Source organism: Biomphalaria glabrata, chromosome 3, assembly GCF_947242115.1.
Source record: "Biomphalaria glabrata chromosome 3, xgBioGlab47.1, whole genome shotgun sequence".
Lineage (NCBI taxonomy): Eukaryota > Metazoa > Mollusca > Gastropoda > Planorbidae > Biomphalaria > Biomphalaria glabrata.
The window spans coordinates 10630753-10654662 of record NC_074713.1 but is presented as its reverse complement, the minus strand read 5'-3'; the positions used below and the strand labels follow the sequence as shown (position 1 = coordinate 10654662).

General features: G+C 37.1%; 1 protein-coding gene across 1 annotated transcript in view; it reads right to left on the bottom strand.

Moving 5' to 3' along the window:
• Positions 1 to 825: 825 nt before the first annotated feature.
• The window catches only part of LOC106058299 (uncharacterized), an 86909-nt gene continuing 63824 nt past the window's right edge, over positions 826 to 23910 (bottom strand). Inside the window, exons 3-12 of the mRNA XM_056023300.1 lie at positions 22406 to 22565; positions 18900 to 19089; positions 16111 to 16264; positions 15272 to 15491; positions 13150 to 13197; positions 12012 to 12103; positions 10343 to 11508; positions 7615 to 7829; positions 6715 to 6932; positions 826 to 5153 (exon numbers count right to left, since the gene is read on the bottom strand). Of these exons, the coding sequence (XP_055879275.1) occupies positions 5141 to 5153; positions 6715 to 6932; positions 7615 to 7829; positions 10343 to 11508; positions 12012 to 12103; positions 13150 to 13197; positions 15272 to 15491; positions 16111 to 16264; positions 18900 to 19089; positions 22406 to 22565 (2476 nt within the window). The 3' untranslated portion in view covers positions 826 to 5140. The remainder of the gene's footprint in view (positions 5154 to 6714; positions 6933 to 7614; positions 7830 to 10342; positions 11509 to 12011; positions 12104 to 13149; positions 13198 to 15271; positions 15492 to 16110; positions 16265 to 18899; positions 19090 to 22405; positions 22566 to 23910) is intronic.

The window sequence follows — 23910 nt, the reverse complement described above, 5'->3', positions numbered from 1 at the left end:
ATACACCTCATTATCAGTCATTGTTGCTGTGTCTTCATAAATATTCATCGCTTTAAAATTCCCAGCACCATAAACTAGTTACAATTTAAATTGTTATTTCATATCTTTTTTTTTATATTAATAGACGTGAGTCGGACAAATAGCCACATACATTTCTTTGATTTTGTAAATTAAAAACTGGTTTTGTATATGTGTGTGTGTGTGTGTTTGGGGGGGGGGTTACTTTTTCTGAGACTAAGTTTTGTTTGCTACTCAATTTAGTTGCGTCCTTTTATCACTGACATTCTGCTGTTAGATTTAAGCAGATAATTAATAATATTTTTTTTTATGAAAAGATAAGTGTCAAAAAAAGTATATTAAAGTTTCTTCTTGTTTAGAAACTGAAAAAAAATATATTAGTGACGTTTTAAATGCTATTTTGGAAATATAGAGTGTAGGTAATTTAGCAGTTTCAAATCTTGTAAGGCTGAAGACGTCTTGACGTTTTTCTGTTTTCCAAGTCTATAAATGTATGTAATATAAGACTAAGCAGTTTGTCTAGGATTCTAGATCTTCGGTCTAGGATTATATATGTTCTATGTTTTCTGTCTAGGATTCTATGTGCTCTGTCTAGGTATCAATATGTTCTGTCTAGGTATCAATATGTTCTGTCTAGGTATCAATATGTTCTGTCTAGGTATCAATATGTTCTGTCTAGGTATCAATATGTTCTGTCTAGGTATCAATATGTTCTGTCTAGGTATCAATATGTTCTGTCTCGTGCAGTCTATTCCACACAAAAGTATTTCACAAGAAAAAGAGATAATTTGTTGTAGTTTATTTAAAAAAAATTCTGAGTAATTGAATGGACATTTACAAGACACTTTCCAACTGTGACATTCTGTGACAGCCGAGGCTTCAATGATGTTATTGTTGTGACACGTTGTGACATAGCAATATTACAATGATGTGATGTCGTCAGAGAAATCACACGTTCATATTTTCTTGTTTACAAAAAGATATGATAACATATTTATAGAAAAGCTTCGAATGTAAGGCAAGGGAGAAAACCACAACCATAATACAGTTTTCTAAATAAAAGACACAACACATAAATAACAATGTCCGCTAGTGATTTCTAGAAATTCGTATGTAATAAATAAATAAATGATTCATAAATAATAATAAAAAAACAAATAGCTTTTGAGAAAAAATGTTAGCATAATAGAACAATAATATAGCATACACATTTTCAAAACGTTAACCATGGCATTTAACTACAATCTATTCTTTCCCTACTTTGTCTGCAATCCCAATCACCATGTCATACTACTGGCCCACTCTATCTTTAATAATCTATCCCGCTTTTTCTTTGCACCTAAGTATAATTCTTTTTTAATTCAGTTTGAAAAAAAAAAGTTCAGCAAAAAGTATTTTATTACTTTATTCGCATTACATCGAAATATTTTGACTTATTAACCATGTGACTGTTGAGTTGAATACGAGTAACCAAAAAATACAATTGTCAACCAATAAAAAAAAAAAAATACTGAGAACAAAATGAATGGAAAATTCAATACAAAAGGACAAGAAATTGAAAGATGAAGCTAGTTAGAACTTGTTGGACTCAAAAACTTGGATGTGTTAAGTAAAGTTTTAGGAACAGCTCATACACGCTTAGACATAGCGTCTGTCGAGACATACACGCTTAGACATAGCGTCTGTCGAGACATACACGCTTAGACATAGAGTCTATCGAGACATACACGCGTAGACATAGCGTCTGTCGAGACATACACGCTTAGACATAGCGTCTATCGAGACATACACGCTTAGACATGGCGTCTATCGAGACATACACGCGTAGACATAGCGTCTATCGAGACATACACACTTAGACATAGAGTCTATCGAGACATACACGCTTAGACATAGCGTCTGTCGAGACATACACACTTAGACATAGAGTCTATCGAGACATACACACTTAGACATAGAGTCTGTCGAGACATACACGCTTAGACATAGCGTCTATCGAGACATACACGCTTAGACATAGCGTCTATCGACAAAGGCAACGACACCAAAGTCAGACTGATGTGCTCCCTGGTCATGGCCACATTCTTAAATACTTGTAAGTCTTTAGACGCTGACTGCAGAGCTAGATATGAGGATCCTAGCAATAGAATTGAGATGCCAAAGGAGGATCCTATCCTATGTATCATATTTAAAGACTTCATCACAAACGAAGAGATTAGAGACAGGGCTACTTCAGCGACTGGACACCACGATGACCTGCTAACTAGTGTAAAATAAAACGAAAACTAAAGCTCTATGACCATATTACAAGGTCTTCGGGGCTTGTAAAAAGACCTTTCTTCAAGGAACAGTACCAGGTAAAAGAAGAAGAGGCAAATAGTGAAAGCGATGGGAAGACAGCATAAAGGAATGGACGGCCCTACCGTTTAAAAAGGTTCTATCCAAGGCAAAAGACAGAGTGAAATGGAGACATACGATTGATAAATCTTGTGTGGTGCCCCAACGGTCCAACAGACTAAGGGATAGGTGAAGTTGAAACACACGCTTACATTTGTTCACATCACTCAATGTTTAATTTGCTGCTGCTTCTCCTAAACGGCTCCGACTTTAGCCCCTTCACATCAAGTCACGTTTAATTACATCAAGTTTCGTAGGGTCCCATTTTGTCACATCAGATCACGTAGCGTCACATAAAGTCAGTCTTTGGATCCCATTTTGTCACATCAGATCACGTAGCGTCACATAAAGTCACTCTTTGGATCCCATTTTGTCACATCAGATCATGTAGCGTCATAAAAGTCAGTCTTTAGGTTCCATTTAGTCACATCAGATAAATCTTTAGTCCCTATTTGTCAGATCAGATCAATTTAAGTCACCTTCTATTTCCACAAATCCTTACATCGTATCACATTTATCAACATCGGGTCTACTCTTATCCTGTTATCATCATTATTACATAAAAGAACAATTAAAAGAACGACTGAATGAGGGTGTTGTGGACACACAAAATGAAATGTGTGATATCTTATTAGCATAACTGAAATCTAACAAGTTATTTAAAAAAATCGCTTAAATATTTTTGATTGAGAATAATAAAATTTCAATGTAAACAATTTTCAATGAAAATTAAATGATTATAAAATAAAAAACATTTTCCCATATCAAAAGTTCAAATTCATTTACTTCAGGGGACCAATAGTAAAACAGGCATATTCCTATAAACACACGCAAATATTGTATTTAAGCATCATCATGATAATGAGTAAACAATACACAAACACATAGTCAATGACACCATAAGAAAGTAACTTTGGGATTAGAGAAATATTTATCAATAGGCATTAAAATGTTACAGTATTTAAAATAAAAAAAAAATTAAAAAAATTAAACAAATATATTTATAGCTTTATATACAAATTGTTCAAATAGTAATTATAGATGTTGCAAAACAAAACAAACAAAAAACTCTACCAAATAGAAAACAAAAATGTATCAAAACAACATTCTATGAGTCTAACGACATGATTAGGAGTAAATGTATTCTACGTGTCATATCAAAACCCAGAACAAAAATGTTTGAGAACAAAACCTCAACAGCTACAAACCACAATGTCTAGGAAATAGAACAGAAATCGACATGTTGATATGCGACGTGTACAGTGCTGCCTGAACAGAGTTAAGTCACTTCATCGTACCTGACAGGATAGGTAGTTGGCAATGGAATCATCCTCCTAACAGATCTTGTGTTGTTGTTTTTTTTTTAATTGGCAGCCAATGTTTGACAATCTTTCACACAAACTTAGATTTATCTCTATAGTCGTTGGTAGTTGTCAGACATCTTTCAATAAACGCTTCAAAGGTACGCTGATTTGAATCTGCACATATTTGGGGAATTTTCACAATAAAGGAAATCACAGTAATCTGCTCTTTGTTTGCAGTTTGATTTTGAGTATCCCTTTTAAATTATCTAAACCAGTGTTTCCCAAACTGTATTCCGCGGAACCCTAGTGTTCCGCGAGGATTGAATACGTGTTCCAATAACTACTGGAATAATTAACTAGTAGGCCACCACGTGAATTTATCTCTGAAAAAATAAGCAATGTGTTCCGATTACTCAGAATGTGCAAAGTGTTCCGATAAATACTCAGAATGTGCGAAGTGTTCCGGTAAATAATCAGAATGTGCAAAGTGTTCCATTAAGGGAAAAGTTTGGGAAGCACTGCTTTAAGTGACACCATTTAGTACAAGATGAAAATTGGTCGATTGATAGAATTTGTACAAAATTGTAAGAAGATAGAAATAGATCAGGAATGATTCTGTCAAGGACACTATATTGAAAGAAAGATGGCAGTTATTACAATTTGGTTCTATGCTGCTGGGAAGTGCACAAAATAATTATCTGCTGAATTAAAACATGTGACTTATCATTACTTCTGTGTACCGGAGACACCAACAATAAAACGTGCTATTTATGGATTCGCTTTCATGTATAAAATCTCGAATAAAGATCTAGAGAGTTCTCCATCACTTCTTTTGAAATGCAGAGCACAATTTCATCGTCCCGCTACGTAAAATATTTCTCAGTAATCGAAAACTTTGATGACCTCTTCCATGAAAATCCTTCACTCAATTTCTCTCTCGTTCAGTCACTATTTACATGTAGCACATACTTTCAGCTGATTATTATTATACGGCTTTTATGTAATATGGAACACAAGTCAGGTCCAATGATTCCTAATTCCTAGATCCGATCTAAGATAAAGAATGCACCTTGTGACAATGATGAAACTAAACTCGTCTCTTTGGGCTAGCTTGATCCATTTGGTTTGTTTAGGCCCTGCGATTATGAGCCATTTAAAGTTTGTAAAACCCCAGAACATAATGCAGGTCCTGCGCCCATGTTAACAATGGCTAACGAATCATTTAAAGTTTGTAAACCCCCCAGAACGTAATGCAGTACAATTCTGCTTTCCAGTGGATGGTCGTCAGCGCTGGCTCATGCATTGTAGATGGACAGACAATTTTTCTTTTATTGTCATAGTATGAATACAGGTGCGAACACTCACCCTCCTTCCATGTATTCGTCCTCATCTGATGTAAGGTAATGTCTTTTAGACATTAACTAGGAGATTTTGCTGTAATATAAAATAGTATGTTTTTAATAGTAACAAGCAATAGAAAAAAAAAACTTACAAAAACAATTAAGCTTATCTAAGGAAAAGAGACGCTAATTACTGTTAATTAATAGGATAATTACAGGGTTTAGCTCACATTTCTGATATATACAAAACAAAATTAATTAATAAGTAATAATAAGGCTAGTCTTCGAGGCCGAAGATTAGTGAGGAATGCAGTATTTCCCGTGGCTGCGCAGTCCCAGCTGTGACCTACATATTTTGCCACACCCAGGGCAAGCATAACCATTGTCCGCAGGTGGTTGATTTAGATTTTCTTTTCGCCCTCTGCGTTTGTCCTCGGCAGCAGATAAGTAATAATTAGGAAGTACTAGATGATTAATTAATCGGTTAATTTAATTTTTGGACTGATTCGTGTAACATTATCAACTATGAATAATTATGCAAAATTTCAACTTGATTAATTAATTAGCAATTAATTAACTAATTGGTTAATGTTTTTTTTATTAAATCATGTCTTGTCAGGTTCAATGAATAATTGGTGCAAAGTTTTAACTTGATCTGAGAATGGGAAATGGGAGAAAAAACATGTTCAACCTTTTACCAGACAGAGAGACAGATTTTATATAAGCTTTGTAAAAAGAAAAATTGCAATAAAACCATAAGTAAGTAAAGTCTTAATGTATCCCTTACAGACCTTACAATGAATAGCAGATGATATAATGGTCATCTGTTTCTACGGGCGAAGTTATAGCCTTGTAGCCAGCGTAACGACGAAAGGCCTTTACTTTCCCCAATGTCAAGTACCCATTAGAGTTGGGTGGACTCTGGGGCATTCTAAAAATCCAGAAATTTAAAATCCTAGTCTTCACCGACATTCGAACAAAAGATCCTCGGTTCAGAATCACAGCGCTTTATCACTCAGCCACCACCACCCAAAAAAATCTGGGCTGTATTTAGTGTTATTTAGAGTAAAAAGTGTAGGCCCCTATAATGAGGATAAGTCAAAACTGCGCACTATAAAAGTAATATTGTTATTTTTGAAACTTATAACTAAAACGAAGTTTGTATCAAAATTCTTTAAAAAAACAACAACATTTGAATCATTATTCTATTCCATGAAGTTAGTTAATAAATGGAAAATATATTTTATAATGATCCATTGAAACTTTTACCATTGTGACCTTAGATGCAATTTTTTTTTGTACCAATGCTCTAATCTATGAATGAAGCATGAGTTATTTATGAAGAAGTCCATGACCTTTTAAAAAAAGTTACATCCCCTGAAGTTTTTCATTGAAAAGTGGTGTTTGTTTTTTTTGTTTTTTTAAATCGCTTGCGTATAAAATTTTTAAAATTAGATTGTTCACTTTCGGAAAAGATCTTTGAATGATCTAAAATATCATGATGTCCGATTTTCCTTTTCCTTTTCTAGTTTCTGAGATCTAAACGGGACGGACGGACGGACAGACAGACAGGCCACAAAAAACTATTAGCGTCTTTCGGGGGGGGGGGGGGGGTCGCAAAAAAAAAAAGAAAAAATCCGATTTTCGGAACTGACCATCCAGCCTTGACTTGACCAAGGTCAGATTCACTGAGGACTCGAAGCAGAAACTCGCCCTGATGCTGTTCGGCATGGTAGTAAGGCACCAAGAAGTAACCACCCGGGTCAAGGTCGAACCTCGCCGTGACCTCCCTTCTGTCGGGTTCCCCGTCAATCTGACCAACAAGATGGAGTTTGGAGATGTGCCTTTTCTCATCGCGCTCACAGTGCTTGGTCTGGAAGTAGAGAACAAGGTGAGTGTTACATCTTTACCCTCAGAAATATAAACAAAAGCTAAGTTGTTGAAATCAGTGATTTTAGTAATTTTACAATTAAAGAAAAATAAAAACTTGTTTGACTTTCAAAAATATAACTATTCTCTTTTAAATATTGTATCCCCATAGCGTCTTTACATCTTACCGTTTCTGTTGTCCAATTAGGGTTCGAGATTTCCGATCCCTTTTATGAACCATGTGACCCGGGAAAGGCTTAAAACCCGTGGCTAGGATGAGAAATTGGCTCTTCACCAATCCCTCTGTCTGGAGTACCCCAGCAAATGTGAAACATTACACCCACACCCGGCTTGTTATCTTACCAAATTTATTCACAAATTTTGTTTTCTAAATTGGCGTTAAAAATTTTGCATAATTTCTAATAATTGTTAGAGATGAATTAGGCTTTAAATACACACTTTTTTAAAACAAAACAGCTTTGGTGAAGTTACTTCCTCTGAACAGAACTACACATTAAAGACACTTATTTTCTGCTATTTAATTGTGTGAGTCCAAAGGGTATGTCAAAGCTCGTAGATTTTAATGCATAAACCAAATCAACGTAAATGAGTTTAAAGACAAACAAAAATATAATTTTTTTTTGCTATTTCGTTTTGCAAATAGTTTTTCTGGTTTATTTACTTACCCGGTACAAACAGAAGCCAATTGGTACCAGCAGAGAGTTGGCAGTGCCCGCCCCGTGCCTGTAGTCCTGGATGAGGGAAATGAGGACGTGGCGTTTGTCCTGCAGCGTGGGCGGCACCAGGGGGTCCTTGAGCTCGTGGCGGGTGACCAGGAAGTAGACACGGTGTGTCTTGGAGTGAATGTCCATCCGGGTCCTGTCTGCGCTTGGAGTGTCCCCTGAAAGAAATTTGTGTGTATAATTCTTTGATTTCATTAACTGGGAACCTTGGTGATTCTGTATGCCCAAAAACGTTTCGCTGGCACATTTTACAGCGACGTTCATGTTTTATTATAGCCGAAAGAGCACCGACATTTTTTGTGCTTATTTTTAGTAACCAAAAGGGAAATAAGAAAAAAAGAAAATGAAATAAAAAAAAATGTCCATAAATAATTGAGAAACTTAAAATAACAAATACATTAGTTAGGCGAAAAAGTGTGTCAAGGCTTCAAATTTTGTGAGAAATGTTAGTGCAGTCCTCCATGTGGTATTTAGAAAGCTTGTTGCCCACGAGTCCAATACGATTCCCGACCCTTACATTAGAGAATTCCAGGTGGAAACTGTTAAGAAACACTACCATGAATTTATTAAAACTGTAGTTTTGAAAGAATAGCAATATAATAAATGAATGAGAAAATACAAAAATATGAATAAAAACATTCTATGTCTGCAAAACCATAAGCCGTGTAAAAGAAAATCTTATTAAAAAAGTGAAATATATATCAAATGTTCTATTGCAGATTTTCACGTTAAACTAAACAATGTCAAGGACGCTAGATTGAAAGTTGTCAACTAACTCAATCAATTTATCCAAAAAAATGAAGAGACTTGACTATAACTGCTGCAGTACTAAAAGGGGCCACATTTTTTATTCGTTTTTTAAAGCCTAACTTGTTGGCACTTCATTTATCCCGTAAACCGGATACACCAAAAAAAAAAATAAAAAAATTTAGTTTATCCGCCATAGACGAAAATCTCTCAACTAAAAAGGAGCCGAAGTTTGGCGGAATAGTTTCATATCAAAACTAGAGTACGTTAAAGCTAGATCAAAATATTTTCAAAAATACAGAAGTGTAAGTGTTAATTTTATTTGTTATGGTGTGTGTGTGTTTCTATGGTGACGGTGGGAAGAGGTAAGCAATTGGTTGGTGGCTATGTAGAGTTTTGATGCAAGATAATCGACACTGTCGTCAGCTGCCTTGGGTAACCTACTCCAGAGTGTCAGAGAGTGAAAAGACGCGTTTTTGTAGTGAGTTAGATTTGGTTCGGAATACTAATTTATATTATTACGTAAGTGTACTACATTGGTTTGATTTGATTTTGTCTACATTGAAAAGGATCAGGACCTCTGTGTGTTGTCAGCCAATGAACACTTCATGTTTGTGTCTGTTCTATTTATGTAAATGTAATCACAACAAATTTTCATAGGAATCAATAAAGCAGTCTTAGTCTTAATAAAAGTTATTTATTATTTAGTCTTAATACAAGTTATCTATTATATTATTCACAAAGATATTTCAAGTTTTATAAGTTTTATAATATGCTTACAGCGGTTTAGTTGTCTACCAGTAATTTGGAGCTACAAATCAAATACCGACAACAACAGTAGACCACTCCTGTAAGCCCTAGCCTGTAGGATGGCAACATGTCCTTTCAGAGAACTAGGAACAAGCACCATCAACAGTCTAGACTTTCTTTATACCATAACATGATAATACCTCAAAAAGAACAGGTCTATGAGAATAGTTTAGAGTTTGGTAAAAGTTTCAAGATAAATGGTCAGTCTCTTGAGACCCGTAGTCTCAAACTCGCTAGGAGCCCTTAATACATCCCTGCCCCCTCTCCCCAGCTTGCTTCCCCAACCCCCTCAAAGAAACCTCGCGACAAAAACATTCACCCAAGCTCACGTTCCCTAACGAGCAACTTTTGAATAAAAAATATTTTCTAGAATATTTATTGAACGTTGTACTTTAAGAAATTCATTAAATCTCTCCTGGTCGAGTCTCTGTATTGAGGTTAATTATAGACAAGAGCTGCAGAAGGGAAGTTTCCATTAGAGTTAGGAGTGACGATTGCCTGAAGATGTCTGTGCTTCTGCACCTAGCTCTGTCTTTGTTTAAACCTTTCCTAAAACCTCTCCCCCGAATAAGAGAGGAATCTATATGTACAATGCAACATAATTTTGGTTTAAAATAAGGTTATTATCTATATAATTAAAATTAAATTGTGTGGTACAGATTTAGTTTTAACTCAATATCACTATTTAAACGATGCTCACCTTAAATATTACACTTTTCGTATAAAATGCGTCTTTGTGAATATTAATATATAGTGGCAACTGAGTAGGCCTGTTTTCCTCAAACTAATTCGGTACCTAAGTGTTACAGCAGTAAATAGAAGTTTAAAAAACAACAACTCCAAATGCTATGCAGATAACTGATGTGGCCACATAACTTGTTCTGCAGACAATACCGTTAAGTTGATAAGTTCACTGAACGAGATAGATTCAGAGCAAGGTGAATTCAAAGATGTGCATTGGATGCCTACTTTCCATTGGATGGTGTACTAGTGTGGAGTATGGAACAAAGTTGCACAGTTTAGTAGTCATTGTACATTTCAATTTTTAGCTTTTCTATTTTTGAATAATAACCTGTTATATCATTAAATAAAAAAAAACATAATGTATACTTACGTCTCCAGACATCTTTATGTTCTAATATAACTTTCCACTTGCCGTCAGAACGGAAGTAGTCCGCCCTTGTTGCCAGAAAGGAACTCTGGGTTAAAGAGTTTAAGGAATTGGATGAAGTCACTTGGTTTGTTCCTGGACGACTCCCTGCACCTTGTAACCGTCTGCTGTCGTCCGTCGTGGACTTTGCGTCAGGTGATGTCGGATTATTGTCTGTAATGCTGCTCTCTGTCGGTGGCGTGGTCGGGTGCAGTGTGAAAACGGGCGCCGAGGATTGTGTATCGTCAGTAGTGTTGGCGCAAGATGACGAAGAGGCTACGGAGCTGGGCTCGGGTGAGACGGGCGTGGCCCATACCCCTGAATCGTTTTCGGAAACAACCGAGGAGCTCTCCATGCTAGAGAAGTGTTGAGAGGATAACGATATTCCATGCAGGGTGGTGTCCAGACTGTGTTTTTTCATAAAGTTTGATTTGGGGGTCTTCCTGAGGACGTTAGAACCTTTGATATTGGGGCTGCTATCAGAAGACCTTGGCGCCTCTTTCAACTTCTCCCCGGCAGATTTTCTCCGACGAGGACTGGGCAGACAGGAGCTGGAGAAGTTCTTGCTGTCGCTAGTGTTGTCGTCTTGGGTTTCTCGATTCTGTTGCCGGGTTGGGCTCAGGGATTTCTCCTCGGCCTTGTGCTGTCTCTCAGTATCACTAGCCATCTGAGCTCGATAGTCTCTCTCTTTCGCCACGAACATGCGCCTCCGCATCGCCGCATCAGCGTACTCCGCCTTCCTGTGGTTGATCTTTGTGGGTGAACATGGCGCACTGGATGCGTCGGAGGTGCCGTACGAATGGCACTCGGAGTCACTGTTCGTGCGCCTTTTCATAGCCTCCCTGGCCAAGTTGTCATGCGGCGAGGTGAAGCGGCGGGACCTGTTTCTGTAGCTGCCTTCCACCCACGGCTCAGCGTGGTGCAGGCCCGCATCGCTGTAGGTGCGGTAAGTCCTCTGAATGTTAAAACCGTCCAATCGAAAAGGTTCAGGAGAGCTGATGATGAAAAGGCCGCCAAAATTACACCGGAAGTCTCCGTACGTCATCCAGTACTCGTCGGAATCCTTTTTGGTGTGGGGTTGCAGACGTGACATGAACTCAGAGTTGACATTCTGCCAAGATGCAGTGTCACTTGGAGAGAAAAAAAAATCTTGTATAGTAATTGAACAAGCCGTACAGTATAAAACTAGTGACTCTAATGTCTACCAAACATATCATTACATATGTCACAAGTGTTGTATACATTTAGAAGCACACTGTTTCTTTTTCCCATTCCTACTATAGTGTCACACTTTGTCATCGTCAAAACCACAAGTCAAAAAAATAAAACCACATGTCAGAAAGTTAAAACCACAAAAGTATTGCTGGTCAGTTCACTTAGTAGAGCGTCATCTATAAACACGAATGTCATGGGCTCAATCCCCCTATTGGTCAATTTTTCTTTTTCTCCCTCAATGATAAATAAAATATGAATATTAAAGTTTATTATGATAATTAAAAATAAAGTAGGAATCGGTTTCAAATTTTTTTTTTATATTATTTTTTTTTTCATACAAAAAAAGTGTCCCAGATAATAGTAAGCGAAAAGGAAAAGTAAAGCACAAACTTCTATAACATTACTTTTTGTATCTTACCCATCAGAGAAACGCCCTTGCCATTTTGGTTCCGCAGCGAATGGACATTTCAGCCGTACCATAGGTTCCATTCGGCCTCCACTGACTGAGAACTGTTGAGGACACAGTGCATGACGTAGTGCATTAGAGAGATGTAGGGTTGTGACGTAGTGCATTAGAGAGATGTAGGGTTGTGACGTAGTGCATTAGAGAGATGTAGGGTTGTGACGTAGTGCATTAGAGAGATGTAGGGTTGTGACGTAGTGCATTAGAGAGATGTAGGGTTGTGACGTAGTGCATTAGAGAGATGTAGGTTAGGGTTGTGGCGTAGTGCATCAGAGAGATGTAGGTTAGGGTTGTGACGCAGTGCATTAGAGAGATGTAGGGTTGTGACATAGTGCATTAGAGAGATGTAGGGTTGTGACGTAGTGCATTAGAGAGATGTAGGGTTGTGACGCAGTGCATTAGAGAGATGTAGGTTAGGGTTGTGACGTAGTGCATCAGAGAGATGTAGGTTAGGGTTGTGACGTAGTGCATCAGAGAGATGTAGGTTAGGGTTGTGACGCAGTGCATTAGAGTAATGTAGGTTAGGGTTGTGACGCAGTGCATTAGAGAGATGTAGGTTAGGGTTGTGGCGTAGTGCATTAGAGAGATGTAGGTTAGGGTTGAAAAAAAACTTTGCTTCTTTTAACTACTTTACAAAACAACTTTAACTTTAAAAAAAAAATCACATTTTTTGTAGTATTAAAAAATCTCCATGTCCAGTCTAGATATAGTCTATATAAGTCTATGGGCCTATCATTTAAATATAAATTCTTAAAGATCTACACATTCGATTGACCAGGTTTCTTTCTCGGGGGAGGGGGGGCGTTAAAAATGCTATATTGCTTTTTAATATAACATTCATTCGTCATAAAGAGAAAAACAGTGTATAAGCAGTATAAAAAAGGTATTGTCTTTTTAAAACAGTATTTTTAATATTTTTCTTGTTTTAGACTAAAATTAAATTACATTAATTGACAACACACTTTTTAACCGGGGCGCAGTGGCGTTGAAGGGCAATGTGAACAGTTACTTAAGTCGGACCAGTATTTGTAATCTTGATGAAACTAATGCGCCCCCTACTTCTCCACGCCCCTGCTAGTGTAAGTATACTCACCTTTGTAACAGCTGTGATGATGTGCAGGTAACGTTCTCTGTCGGCGCCCTGAAATAAAAGAAAGCGCCCTGGTGAGGTTCATGGTGATGAAAGTAGATACTGGGAACACATGAACATGAACACGATTTAGTTAACATCAAACTTATGAACATTTAGTTACGTTCATTTTTGACTGAAGGATTGAATTCCATGTATTGAAAGCATTGTGCTATTTAGAAACTGATATAAACTTCGATACAGTGGCGTACCAAGGGATTAAGGGGCACGGGGGGGGGGGGTGGCGTCCTTGGGGCCCCCCATTTTGATATTCAACATCACGACATTATGACATTCAACATCACGACAGTTTGACTTAAGACATTACGACATTTTGACATTCAACATCACAACATTTTGATATTCAACATCACAGCATTTTGACATTCAACATCACGACGTTTTGATATTCAACATCACAGCATTTTGACATTCAACATCACGACATTTTGATATTCAACATCACAGCATTTTTATATTAAACATCACGACATTTTGACATTCAACATCACGGCAATTTGACATTCAACATCACGCGTACATATTAAATATCTAAGTTTAAAGTGTGAAATAAATGCAACACGGTAACTAATTTACAAAAAAAACATAAATGGTAAGATAACATGGCAGTAGCTTAATATTTAATGTAAACAAAACATTTCGGACACTCATTTGGCAGATGCGGTGGCTGAGCGATAAGGCGCTTGGCTTCTGTACCGTATGTTCTGGGTTCGAATCCTGGTGAAGACAAGGATTTTAAATTTCAGGATCTTTGGATGCCTCTGAGTCCACCTAACTCTAATTGGTACCTGACATTAGTTGGGGGAAAAGTAAAGGCGGTTGGTCGTTGTGCTGGCGACATGACACCCTCGTTAACCGTAGGCCACAGAAACAGATGACCTTTACATCATCTGCCCTATAAACCACAAGGTTTGAAAGGGGAACTTTACTTTTTTATTTGGGGGGATTTTTTAATTTGGACCCCATCTTCCCCCACCCTAGCTACGCCACTGCTTCGATAGTAAGGAAAATTGTATATGTGAAAAGATCCATAAATTGGTCTTGTATTATTTTCGAATGCTCAGATCAGAATAGCGATAGAAATAGAACAGAAAAAAAACACACATACATTGTTGCATCCACGAATTCTCTCAAACACACAAACACACACAGCATTTGAGTTAAAAAGTAAAGCAAAAAAAAAAAGCTAAACAAATTTTTTTTTTCACTTGAGAAACTTTCTATTTCTTTAGCAACACTAAGCGTTTTGATGATCTTGAAATACAAATCGTTCAGTCAGAAAATAGTTTCCTTATTTTGCTTCTGAAAAACACAGAATTTTATAAATACTCTTTTTTTTATGCATTTTTACATAAACGTTAAGTGTTTTCATCCAAGTATGTCTTTTTAGTGTTGTCACTAAATAGAACAAGTTCAAATTTAATGTAGATTGGTTTTCAAGAAAAAATTTCATTGTTAATATAAAGGAACTCATAACCGGAAAATCTATAAAAGTACAACAAAATGGGTGTTTTTCTTCCGGTTACAAGTTGAACAAAAATATTTTCTTTACAAAAGAGCGAGTTGCAATCTAAACTGTAAAATGCTTGAGCGAAACTTAGAAATGAATAGCTAAATTATTGCCTAAATTAACATATCAATAGAGTGTCCATCCCACGTTATATAGACAGGCTTATGGTTTCGATATTACAGCATAACGAGATACGAAGCAAAAAGAGTGGCCAGCGTGAAGAGAGCCGAAAAGCTGAGAGAAGAAGCAGGCCTGTTTGTAATTGACCAAACCTACCCATGGCTCGTATGCGGCCGGCTTTTTAAAGCGAGGATCGGACTTAACAGTTCATAGGATATCAGAAATGTGCTCAACTTTCACTACGAAGTAGGAGCTATATAACTATATTGCATTACAAAGATATTACATTACAACGATATTGTATAACGGACACAAACACGCCTCAATACTAGAATAAAGTGTAAATTCCAATTATAATGTCCTGCTGAGACAATCACATGATATCATAACAGACCAGGAGTAAACAAGGTCAACTTTCAAAACACTTCAACTCACTCCGCTGTCGTCTGTCCAGTTAAATCCAGCTGGGGTCAGTCTCTTGTTGTTTCTCCAGCAGGCCATGAGTGACCGACAGGAGCCGGATTTGTACAGGATGTGAAAGAGGTTGGAGGGTGGGTCGATGTCCGGTGTGAAGAACTCACACACGGCTCCCGTCAGGTCCGTCAACACGTCCAGGGTGAAGCCGTACTCTATTGCTTGGAAGGTTCTCTTGCACCTGAAACAGCCAGGCAGCAGTTAATAGACAACTGTAGTTTATTTAAACAGCATTCTGACTAGATCAGTCAACTTGTCAGCATTGCTGCATAAAAAAATAAAACATACATGGCAGATAAACTGAAAATAGCTTTTTGGTGTATTCGGTGGACAAACTAATGAAAGTGACGATAAACTATTTTTAAAAAAATATATATTTAACAATATTTGTGCACTTTTAAGTGCGGTGGCTGAGCGGTAAAGCGCTTGGCTTCTGGGCAAATTTGTACAAATAATCCTTCTTCCCTAGTGCTATTAAAGCATGAAATGGGTTGCCTGAGCTAGCCAGGAAAACCAGTGACTTGGCAAAATTTAAGTCATTGGTTAATATGCATGACTATATGCATGACGCGCAGGACGTAATCATCTTCTGTTTGAAGTAACGTCTGTATTATATAAGATAAGAAGACGGTCGACATTTCTGTGTGGTGCTCCAACGGTTCCAATGACCAAGCGATAGGTGGAGGTGGCACAAGACAAAACAACACACTGATGATAACACACAGCAACCAACAGACAAGCCACACTACAACAAACACACCATGGCAACACAGTAGATGTATGAAGAATTATTGACTTACTTGGCATAGGCTTTCTCCACCAGTGGTCCCCACATTTCACCAGCAGTACCCAAGGGCTTGCAAAAGAGTGGGAAGGCGTCCAGCATGGGGAGATAGTCATCCACCACAATGTCCACCCATTCACCAAATCGCCACAGATGAAAGTGAAAACAGCCTGGCAATGGAAAATGTTTGAAAATTAACTTACAATGTAAATGATAAGATGTGATTGGTGTATTGGACAAGTCCATATAAGTTAAAACATATAGTCTTCTTTTTGGTTGGAACGTCTGTAATTTATAAGATAACAAACACATAGGTCACAAGCTTGTGTCCCATTTCTATAGGCGTTTCTCAAGCTGTCAGGACGAAAAGGGGAGCCGAATGTTGTTCAATTGTTGTTTTATACGCATGGAGTTGTAAACCCATATTAATTTAACAAACATAATTTTAAAAGTTATCCAAATCTAGAAAATGAAATTATGAGAAGCTGTTTCATCTTCTACGTAAGACCTCTCATACTGACGCCCCTGAGTCCATCCAAGTTTAATGGGTAACTGACATTAGTTTGGGAAAATACCCGCAGGTTGATCGTTGTGCTGGTCACATGACACTATCGTAATTCCTTAACTGTGGGTTTAGAGATAAATGATCTTTACATCATCTGCACAAAAGATCGAAAGTTTAGAAGGGATCCTGCCCCCCAGCCCCCAACAAATACGAAAAAAAACACACACACACACATTCGCATGAAGTATTTAAAGTGAAAAAAAAAACTGTTAGAACTTTACTAAATATTATTTCCATAATACAAAATACATAATAGCAATACATGGTTATCTGACTGTTTCCTGGCCTTGATATGCGTTGTTTATCTTTCTATACTGATTTATACAGAGAGACAACACATGAAACACACACACACACACACATTTGCAACTGCTAACAAATTAAGACATAAATATAGTGTACTCTGTTTCTGCTATCTACAAATTAACTCATGACTAATTTAGTGCTGGCCAGACGACACTGAACGAGCTTATAATGACTCCTTACCCTCCCCTCTAGCCCATGCTTTTAGATATCTCTGTAATTAAAGAGCTCCGCGTCACTCTATTTATACGTCACAACCACCACCTCATTTGTCTCTCTCTCTCTCTCTCTCTCTCTTCGTCTCCCAGCTCACGTCAATAGTACATTAGTCCTAGTTTTTGTGTGATGAGCTTGTTTATCCCGTACCGCCTGTTGACGGATGAATGTCTAAACATATCAGCAAATTGTAGGCTGTGCAGGTGAGAGCTGATCGATAAGGTGTGTCTGTGTGTGTGTGTGTGGGGGGGACTGTGATCAAAGGATGTTGCGGATGTACCTCTGTCTCTGAAGAGATTAAAAAATTGAGGCTCATAGACTCGATTTCTATCAGCTTTTTTTTTTTTTTTTTTTTTACAAATGTTCTATCAAATCACTGGTTTAGTTTGTCTGGTCAAAAGTGTGTACACGTTATATTCTCCCACACCCATTCTCGGATCAAATTGAAACTTTGCACAATTATTCAATGGCATAGACACGATATAAACCAATACAAAAATTGACCAATCAAGACAATTAATTACTGGTAATTAATTATTTTGTTTGATACCAACAAGAGAAATGAATCCTTCAGTATTCACATATAAGACTAAATATGTAGGGTTTCGTCCCCTTAGATAATTGAACATGTTATATTTCTCCCACACCCATTCTTGGAAAAAGTTGAAACTTTAAAAAGTTAATTATTGTACCCTAACAAAACATGGATCGATTAAACGAATTAATCTATTAATTATTGTGTTTGATATAGAATAAGGGAAATAAATTCTACATTATTGAGAGATATAGTTGTAATTGCGGTGTTCTTTCCATTAAATAAACTTATTTTTTAAAAAAATTGATTTCTTTATTATCTCATTCTTTATTATCTCATTCTTTATCATCTCATCTCAAAATTCTAGATCAGTGATGCCTAAATATTGCCCAAGGGCCAAGGTTCGTGACGGACACGCAACAAAATGCTATTTTGCCCCAGAAAACATCCGCTTTTAGAATTCCGAACAGTGGACTATCGTTTTCCAAGCCCTGTGCATACTGGGATTTTAGATTTCATGATTTCTAAAGCATTCAATGAGTCCACTCAATTCATAACATTATGAGATGTAAGTAAAGGCGGTTGGTCGTTGTGCAGACCACATGAATACTTGTTAACCGTCAGCCATAGAAACAGATGGATTTTACACCATCTGCCCCATGGATCGCAAAGTCTGGGAAGGGGGTACTTTACTTTAAACTGAAATCAGCTGTTGGGTTGACTGGTAGTCACGTGATAAAGCAGACGTCTACTTGGTTTGAGTATGTTTTTAATTTATTTATGAGATAGAAAACTCTTCAATTATTTATTTTGTTTGAATAGGCATTCAAGTCTAGTGGGACAGGAGTTGATTCAACATTTCTTTATGACGCACTGGTAGGCCTACTGTTTGGAGTTCAATTGCTTTTCCATTAGTCAATTCAAATATTTGATTTTTTTTCTCTCAGCTTCCTTTTTCTCCTCTCTCACTTCCTCATCTCTCTCCTTCTCTTTCTCTCTCTCTCATTCCAAGTCACTCAGCTGGAACTTATTTAATTGACAACACAAGAGCGAAAAAAACACAGCGCCCCAGCCCGCCTCATCCCTCCTTCAAGAGACAACGGTATAGTTGTTTCCAGTCAATTACAGGAGATGAAACTAAAAGGGGAAGAAACTCACAAGAAACATTTCGGAATCAATACATTACCACTATAGTTGGCATCGAAGTTTTGTTCATTGTTCCTGTAGCCTGGAATCAGGCGCTCCAGAGCCCGGGCGCTGAGAGACACCACCACCAGGGCGCCGTGAAACCACCCTCGCTGCTTCCACATTTGCCAAGGAAACGGCTCGTCACAGATTCCTCCGACTCCAGTCAGCATCGGCGTTTCTCTTGTCTCCTGGAACAAGAGTTGTGGAAAAAAAGGGGGGGGGGCTTGATGAACGAATTGGTGGGCATAATGGAGGGGGGGAGTAAGGGGTAGAGAGTGGGGGGTGGACAGAAAGGGAGGAGAGAGTGACATAATTGTGACAGACAGTGGTTAAAACACAAAGCCTGGCAAATCAATAAAAAAGCAAATTGTCACACCGTCTATGTGTGGATGAGAAAGACAGAGATAAAGAAAAGAGTGAAAGAGAGAGAGAGAGAAAGTGAAAGAGAGAGAGAGAGAAAGAAAGAGAGATTAACAGAGAAAGAGAGGGAGAGAATGTGCCAGTGTTCGTGTCACACTGTGGAACACAAAATGAGTCTTTTATTTTTTTTCTTCAACTAAACGGCTGGTGAAAGTTCAGAGATTTGAAACAAGAAATAAATAACAGAAAAGTTAAAATAAATATTTCTATTTCTGCCTGAGGTTGGGAGAGGGAGAAGGAGACAGAGACAAAGACACAGAGACAGAGACAGGATACACCATGAGACACAGAGACAGAAAGAGATGTGAGCGTATGTCATGGCATCTTGTGTGTAATTTAATCCAATCCTTACTGTGAAGAAAAGAGCCAATCATTTCTTGTCTTCAATTGGGTGTCAGAACTGAATTGGGACGTTTCTTTAAACCAAAGCACAAACAACGTTTCGGAGCACAGATATGAACATATTGAGATCGCGTTGACTCATGGGATAGCCTTGTTTTAACCTGATTCGATATGGCTTAAATGTACACTAGCAGTTTTAGCCTGACCTTTGACATTTAGCTAGGAATAGGTTTTACATAACAAACATCTGTTGGAATACAAGTTAGATAATCTAATTAGATCTAATAAAGCGGAATAAAATTTCTTCTTTTGATTGAATAATAGCGTTCCTACAAGTTTGTTCCTAAAACTTTTAACGTTTGGTGAAATATAAAATAGATCAAATGTGTCTAAAATGCTAAGTTAATGTAGCATGTTTATTATCATTTTTTTCCACATAGAGAGAGGAGCCTGTTGATGACGTTGATGATGTGATAATAATGATAATAATGTATGACGATGATGATAATAATGTGATGTGACGATAAGTGATATGATAATGATGATAATGATGATAATGATGATGATCGCACGTGGTTTAAATAAATAAATAAAGGATAATGATGATGATAATGGTGTGATATGATGATAATGATAATAATTAAAGTAGGATGATGATTTGATGATTTGATGATTATAGAAGAGTGCACTTAGTTGCAAGCGGCTTCAGAACGAGACAGCTGGAGGTCACTCACAAAGGCCGCGGGATACACATTTGAGACCAAAAGAAAATCCGCTCTCGAGGACAGACGTAGAGGGCGAAAAGAAAATCTTAATTGACCACAGGCGGACAATGGATCTGGCAAGATATCTAGGTCACGGGTGGGGCTGCGTATCCACCGGAAATACTGCATTCCTCAAAAAAGCCTTATTATTATTACTATGGTAGTAATGATGTGATGATAATTATAGGATGATACTGATGATGATCGAAACGAGTTTAAACGTGACTAAATGTACGATGTCACGATGTGAAGGCTTGCAGGCATTGTACTTCAAGTAGTCTCGCACTGGCATCGGTTTAAGATCTGTTACACCATCGTTCCATCATGAATGAATATTTTTCTGTGCTTATATATAAGAATAAACTCCAAACTAAAAGATTATTTATCTTTCCTCAGGATTTTCTAATTTCTCACGTAAGCGGCCTCAACCCTCGCAGCGTCCCTGGATTGAAGGTTGCGGTAGAGAGAATACAAAATTTAAAAAAATCAAATGGTTTGTAAAATTTAGTTCGTTCTACGGAAGTTTGGGTGTGAGAGTGTAAGGGAGATAACAAATCAGGGGAGGTAAGACGATGTTTACACAGAGTAAGCTGGTGGCTACAACTAAGTGTTTGGTGACTGTGGGCTCGCGATCGGGAACACGGCAGTTTTGGTTTATTCTTAGCTCAGGTCCATCGTCTGCCAACTTAATAATAACTACTTTTGAACAATCTTTGGTAGGTAACTTTTGAACAATCTTTGGTCGGTAACTTTTCAACAATCTTTGGTCAGTAACTTTTTAACAATCTTTGGTCAGTAACTTTTTAACAATCTTTGGTCAGTAACTTTTTAACAATCTTTGGTCAGTAACTTTTTAACAATCTTTGGTCAGTAACTTTTAAACAATCTTTGGTCAGTAACTTTTTAACAATCTTTGTTCAGTAACTTTTGAACAATCTTTGGTCAGTAACTTTTTAACAATCTTTGGTCAGTAACTTCTGAACAATCTTTGGTCAGTAACTTCTGAACAATCTTTGGTCAGTAACTTTTTAACAATCTTTGGTCAGTAACTTTTTAACAATCTTTGGTCAGTAACTTTTGGACTATCTTTGGTCAGTAACTTTTGGACTATCTTTGGTCAGTAACTTTTCAACAATCTTTGGTCAGTAACTTTTGGACTATCTTTGGTCAGTAACTTTTGGACTATCTTTGGCCAGTAACTTTTCAACAATCTTTGGTCAGTAACTTTTGGAATATCTTTGGTCAGTAACTTTTGGACTATCTTTGGTCAGTAACTTTTCAACAACCTTTGGTCAGTAACTTTTGGACTATCTTTTGTCAGTAACTTTTGGACTATCTTTGGTCAGTAACTTTTCAACAACCTTTGGTCAGTAACTTTTGGACTATCTTTGGTCAGTAACTTTTGGACTATCTTTGGTCAGTAACTTTTGGACTATCTTTGGTCAGTAACTTTTCAACAACCTTTGGTCAGTAACTTTTGGACTATCTTTGGTCAATAACTTTGGGCTATCTTTGGTCAGTAAGTTTTGAACAATCTTTCTTCAGTAACTTTTCAACAATCTTTCTTCAGTAACTTTTCAACAATCTTTGGTCAGTAACTTTTCAACAATCTTTGGTCAGTAACTTTTCAACAATCTTTGGTCAGTAACTTTTGGACTATCTTTGGTCAGTAACTTTTCAACAACCTTTGGTCAGTAACTTTTGGACTATCTTTGGTCAGTAACTTTTGGACTATCTTTGGTCAGTAACTTTTCAACAATCTTTGGTCAGTAACTTTTGGACTATCTTTGGTCAGTAACTTTTGGACTATCTTTGGTCAGTAACTTTTCAACAACCTTTGGTCAGTAACTTTTGGACTATCTTTGGTCAGTAACTTTTGGACTATCTTTGGTCAGTAACTTTTCAACAATCTTTGGTCAGTAACTTTTCAACAATCTTTGGTCAGTAACTTTTCAACAATCTTTGGTCAGTTACTTACTTTCGGTCTCCGGAAGAGTGTGTGCTCATACTTGTCGTCTCCGCTGTAGACGTAGGTCAAGGACGATCGATCTGGTGGGAAAGAGGCGTCCACAAAAAGATCAGAGCTAGTCAATCCTCCTTTCAGGTCAGCTTTAGCTTGGATCATTTTCCGGATGCGCCTAATGAGAATGATACGAAATAAAAATGTTGACTATATTAAACTTTCTTTAACATTAATCTATCTATCTATCTATCTATCTATCTATCTATCTATCTATCTATCTATCTATCTATCTATCTAATCTATCTATCTAATCTATCTATCTATCTATCTATCTATCTATCTAATCAGACCTTTGACATGCCAACGAGCTATTGGTCTAAACTGCCCACAAGTTAGGTGTTTAGATCTACTAAAACGATTGGTCTCAACTGACCTAGATTCTTTAGTCATATGAATTCGATTCTCTGATAATTTGAACACAATGTCATCTCAACTCAGTTCTTTAGTCAAGTGAGCCCCATTCTTTAGTCATATGAGCTCAATTCTTTAGTTATCTTATCTTATTTATTACAGACGTTACTTTAAAAAGCAGATAATTACGTCCAACGCATTTCATGTGTCAGTCTAGTCATGCATGTTAATCAATGAACTCTGCTTAGTCGTTGGTTTTCCTGGCTGATTAAGACAACCCAGTCCATTCTCTAATGGCACTACGGAAGAAGAGGCACTTGTATGAATTTGTTCTAGCGTATGAAATAAGAAATGTGCCTCTATCTTTGTGTCTTTCTGAGTATTTCATTAGGTTTTATTTTTTCTATTTGTAAGTTATGTTTTAGTGTCTTCTGTATTATAGCTACTTTACATTTTATTCTTCTGTCATGAAGTGTCTCCAAGTTTAGTTATTTTACTAATGGAGTAACTCAAACCAAATTACTCGATTCTTTAGTCATCTAGATTTACGGACTACGGATCGTATTTTTTAAAGTCATAAATTAATATGTACACGTAATGTATGTAACTTTGTTGGTTATATACGATATGCATAACCTGTACTCTTTTTTTTTGGAAAAGGGGGGTGGGGGAGTATATCCTTTTTAGATTTGCAACTGGAGTGAATGCACATTGATTTAGATTTTAGGTAAAAAAGTGAGGGTAAAATTGCACCGTGTGGCATCAACCCCTATGACGCTTCGGCTGTACATCCAGTGGGAATTCTATATTATCAGGATTACATTTGCGTATTTGCTGTCCCTAGAAATCAATACAACGAGTCGCTAGCAAATATTATTCGTTAACCATATTAAACAGGTTACATGCAAGGGAGGTAACAGAATAATAGGCTGTGTGTTGTTTTGTCCCTTTTCAGCTTCGGCCTGATAGAAATGACGCCATTTGATCACAGTGCCTCCAATAGTCAGATATAAGGTTTTATTTAATTGTTCCTTAAGTACCGATAGTAATTTTATGACTAATGGCTGGGGTTAAACCTATCTTTCTCTCTCCATATATAACATATATAA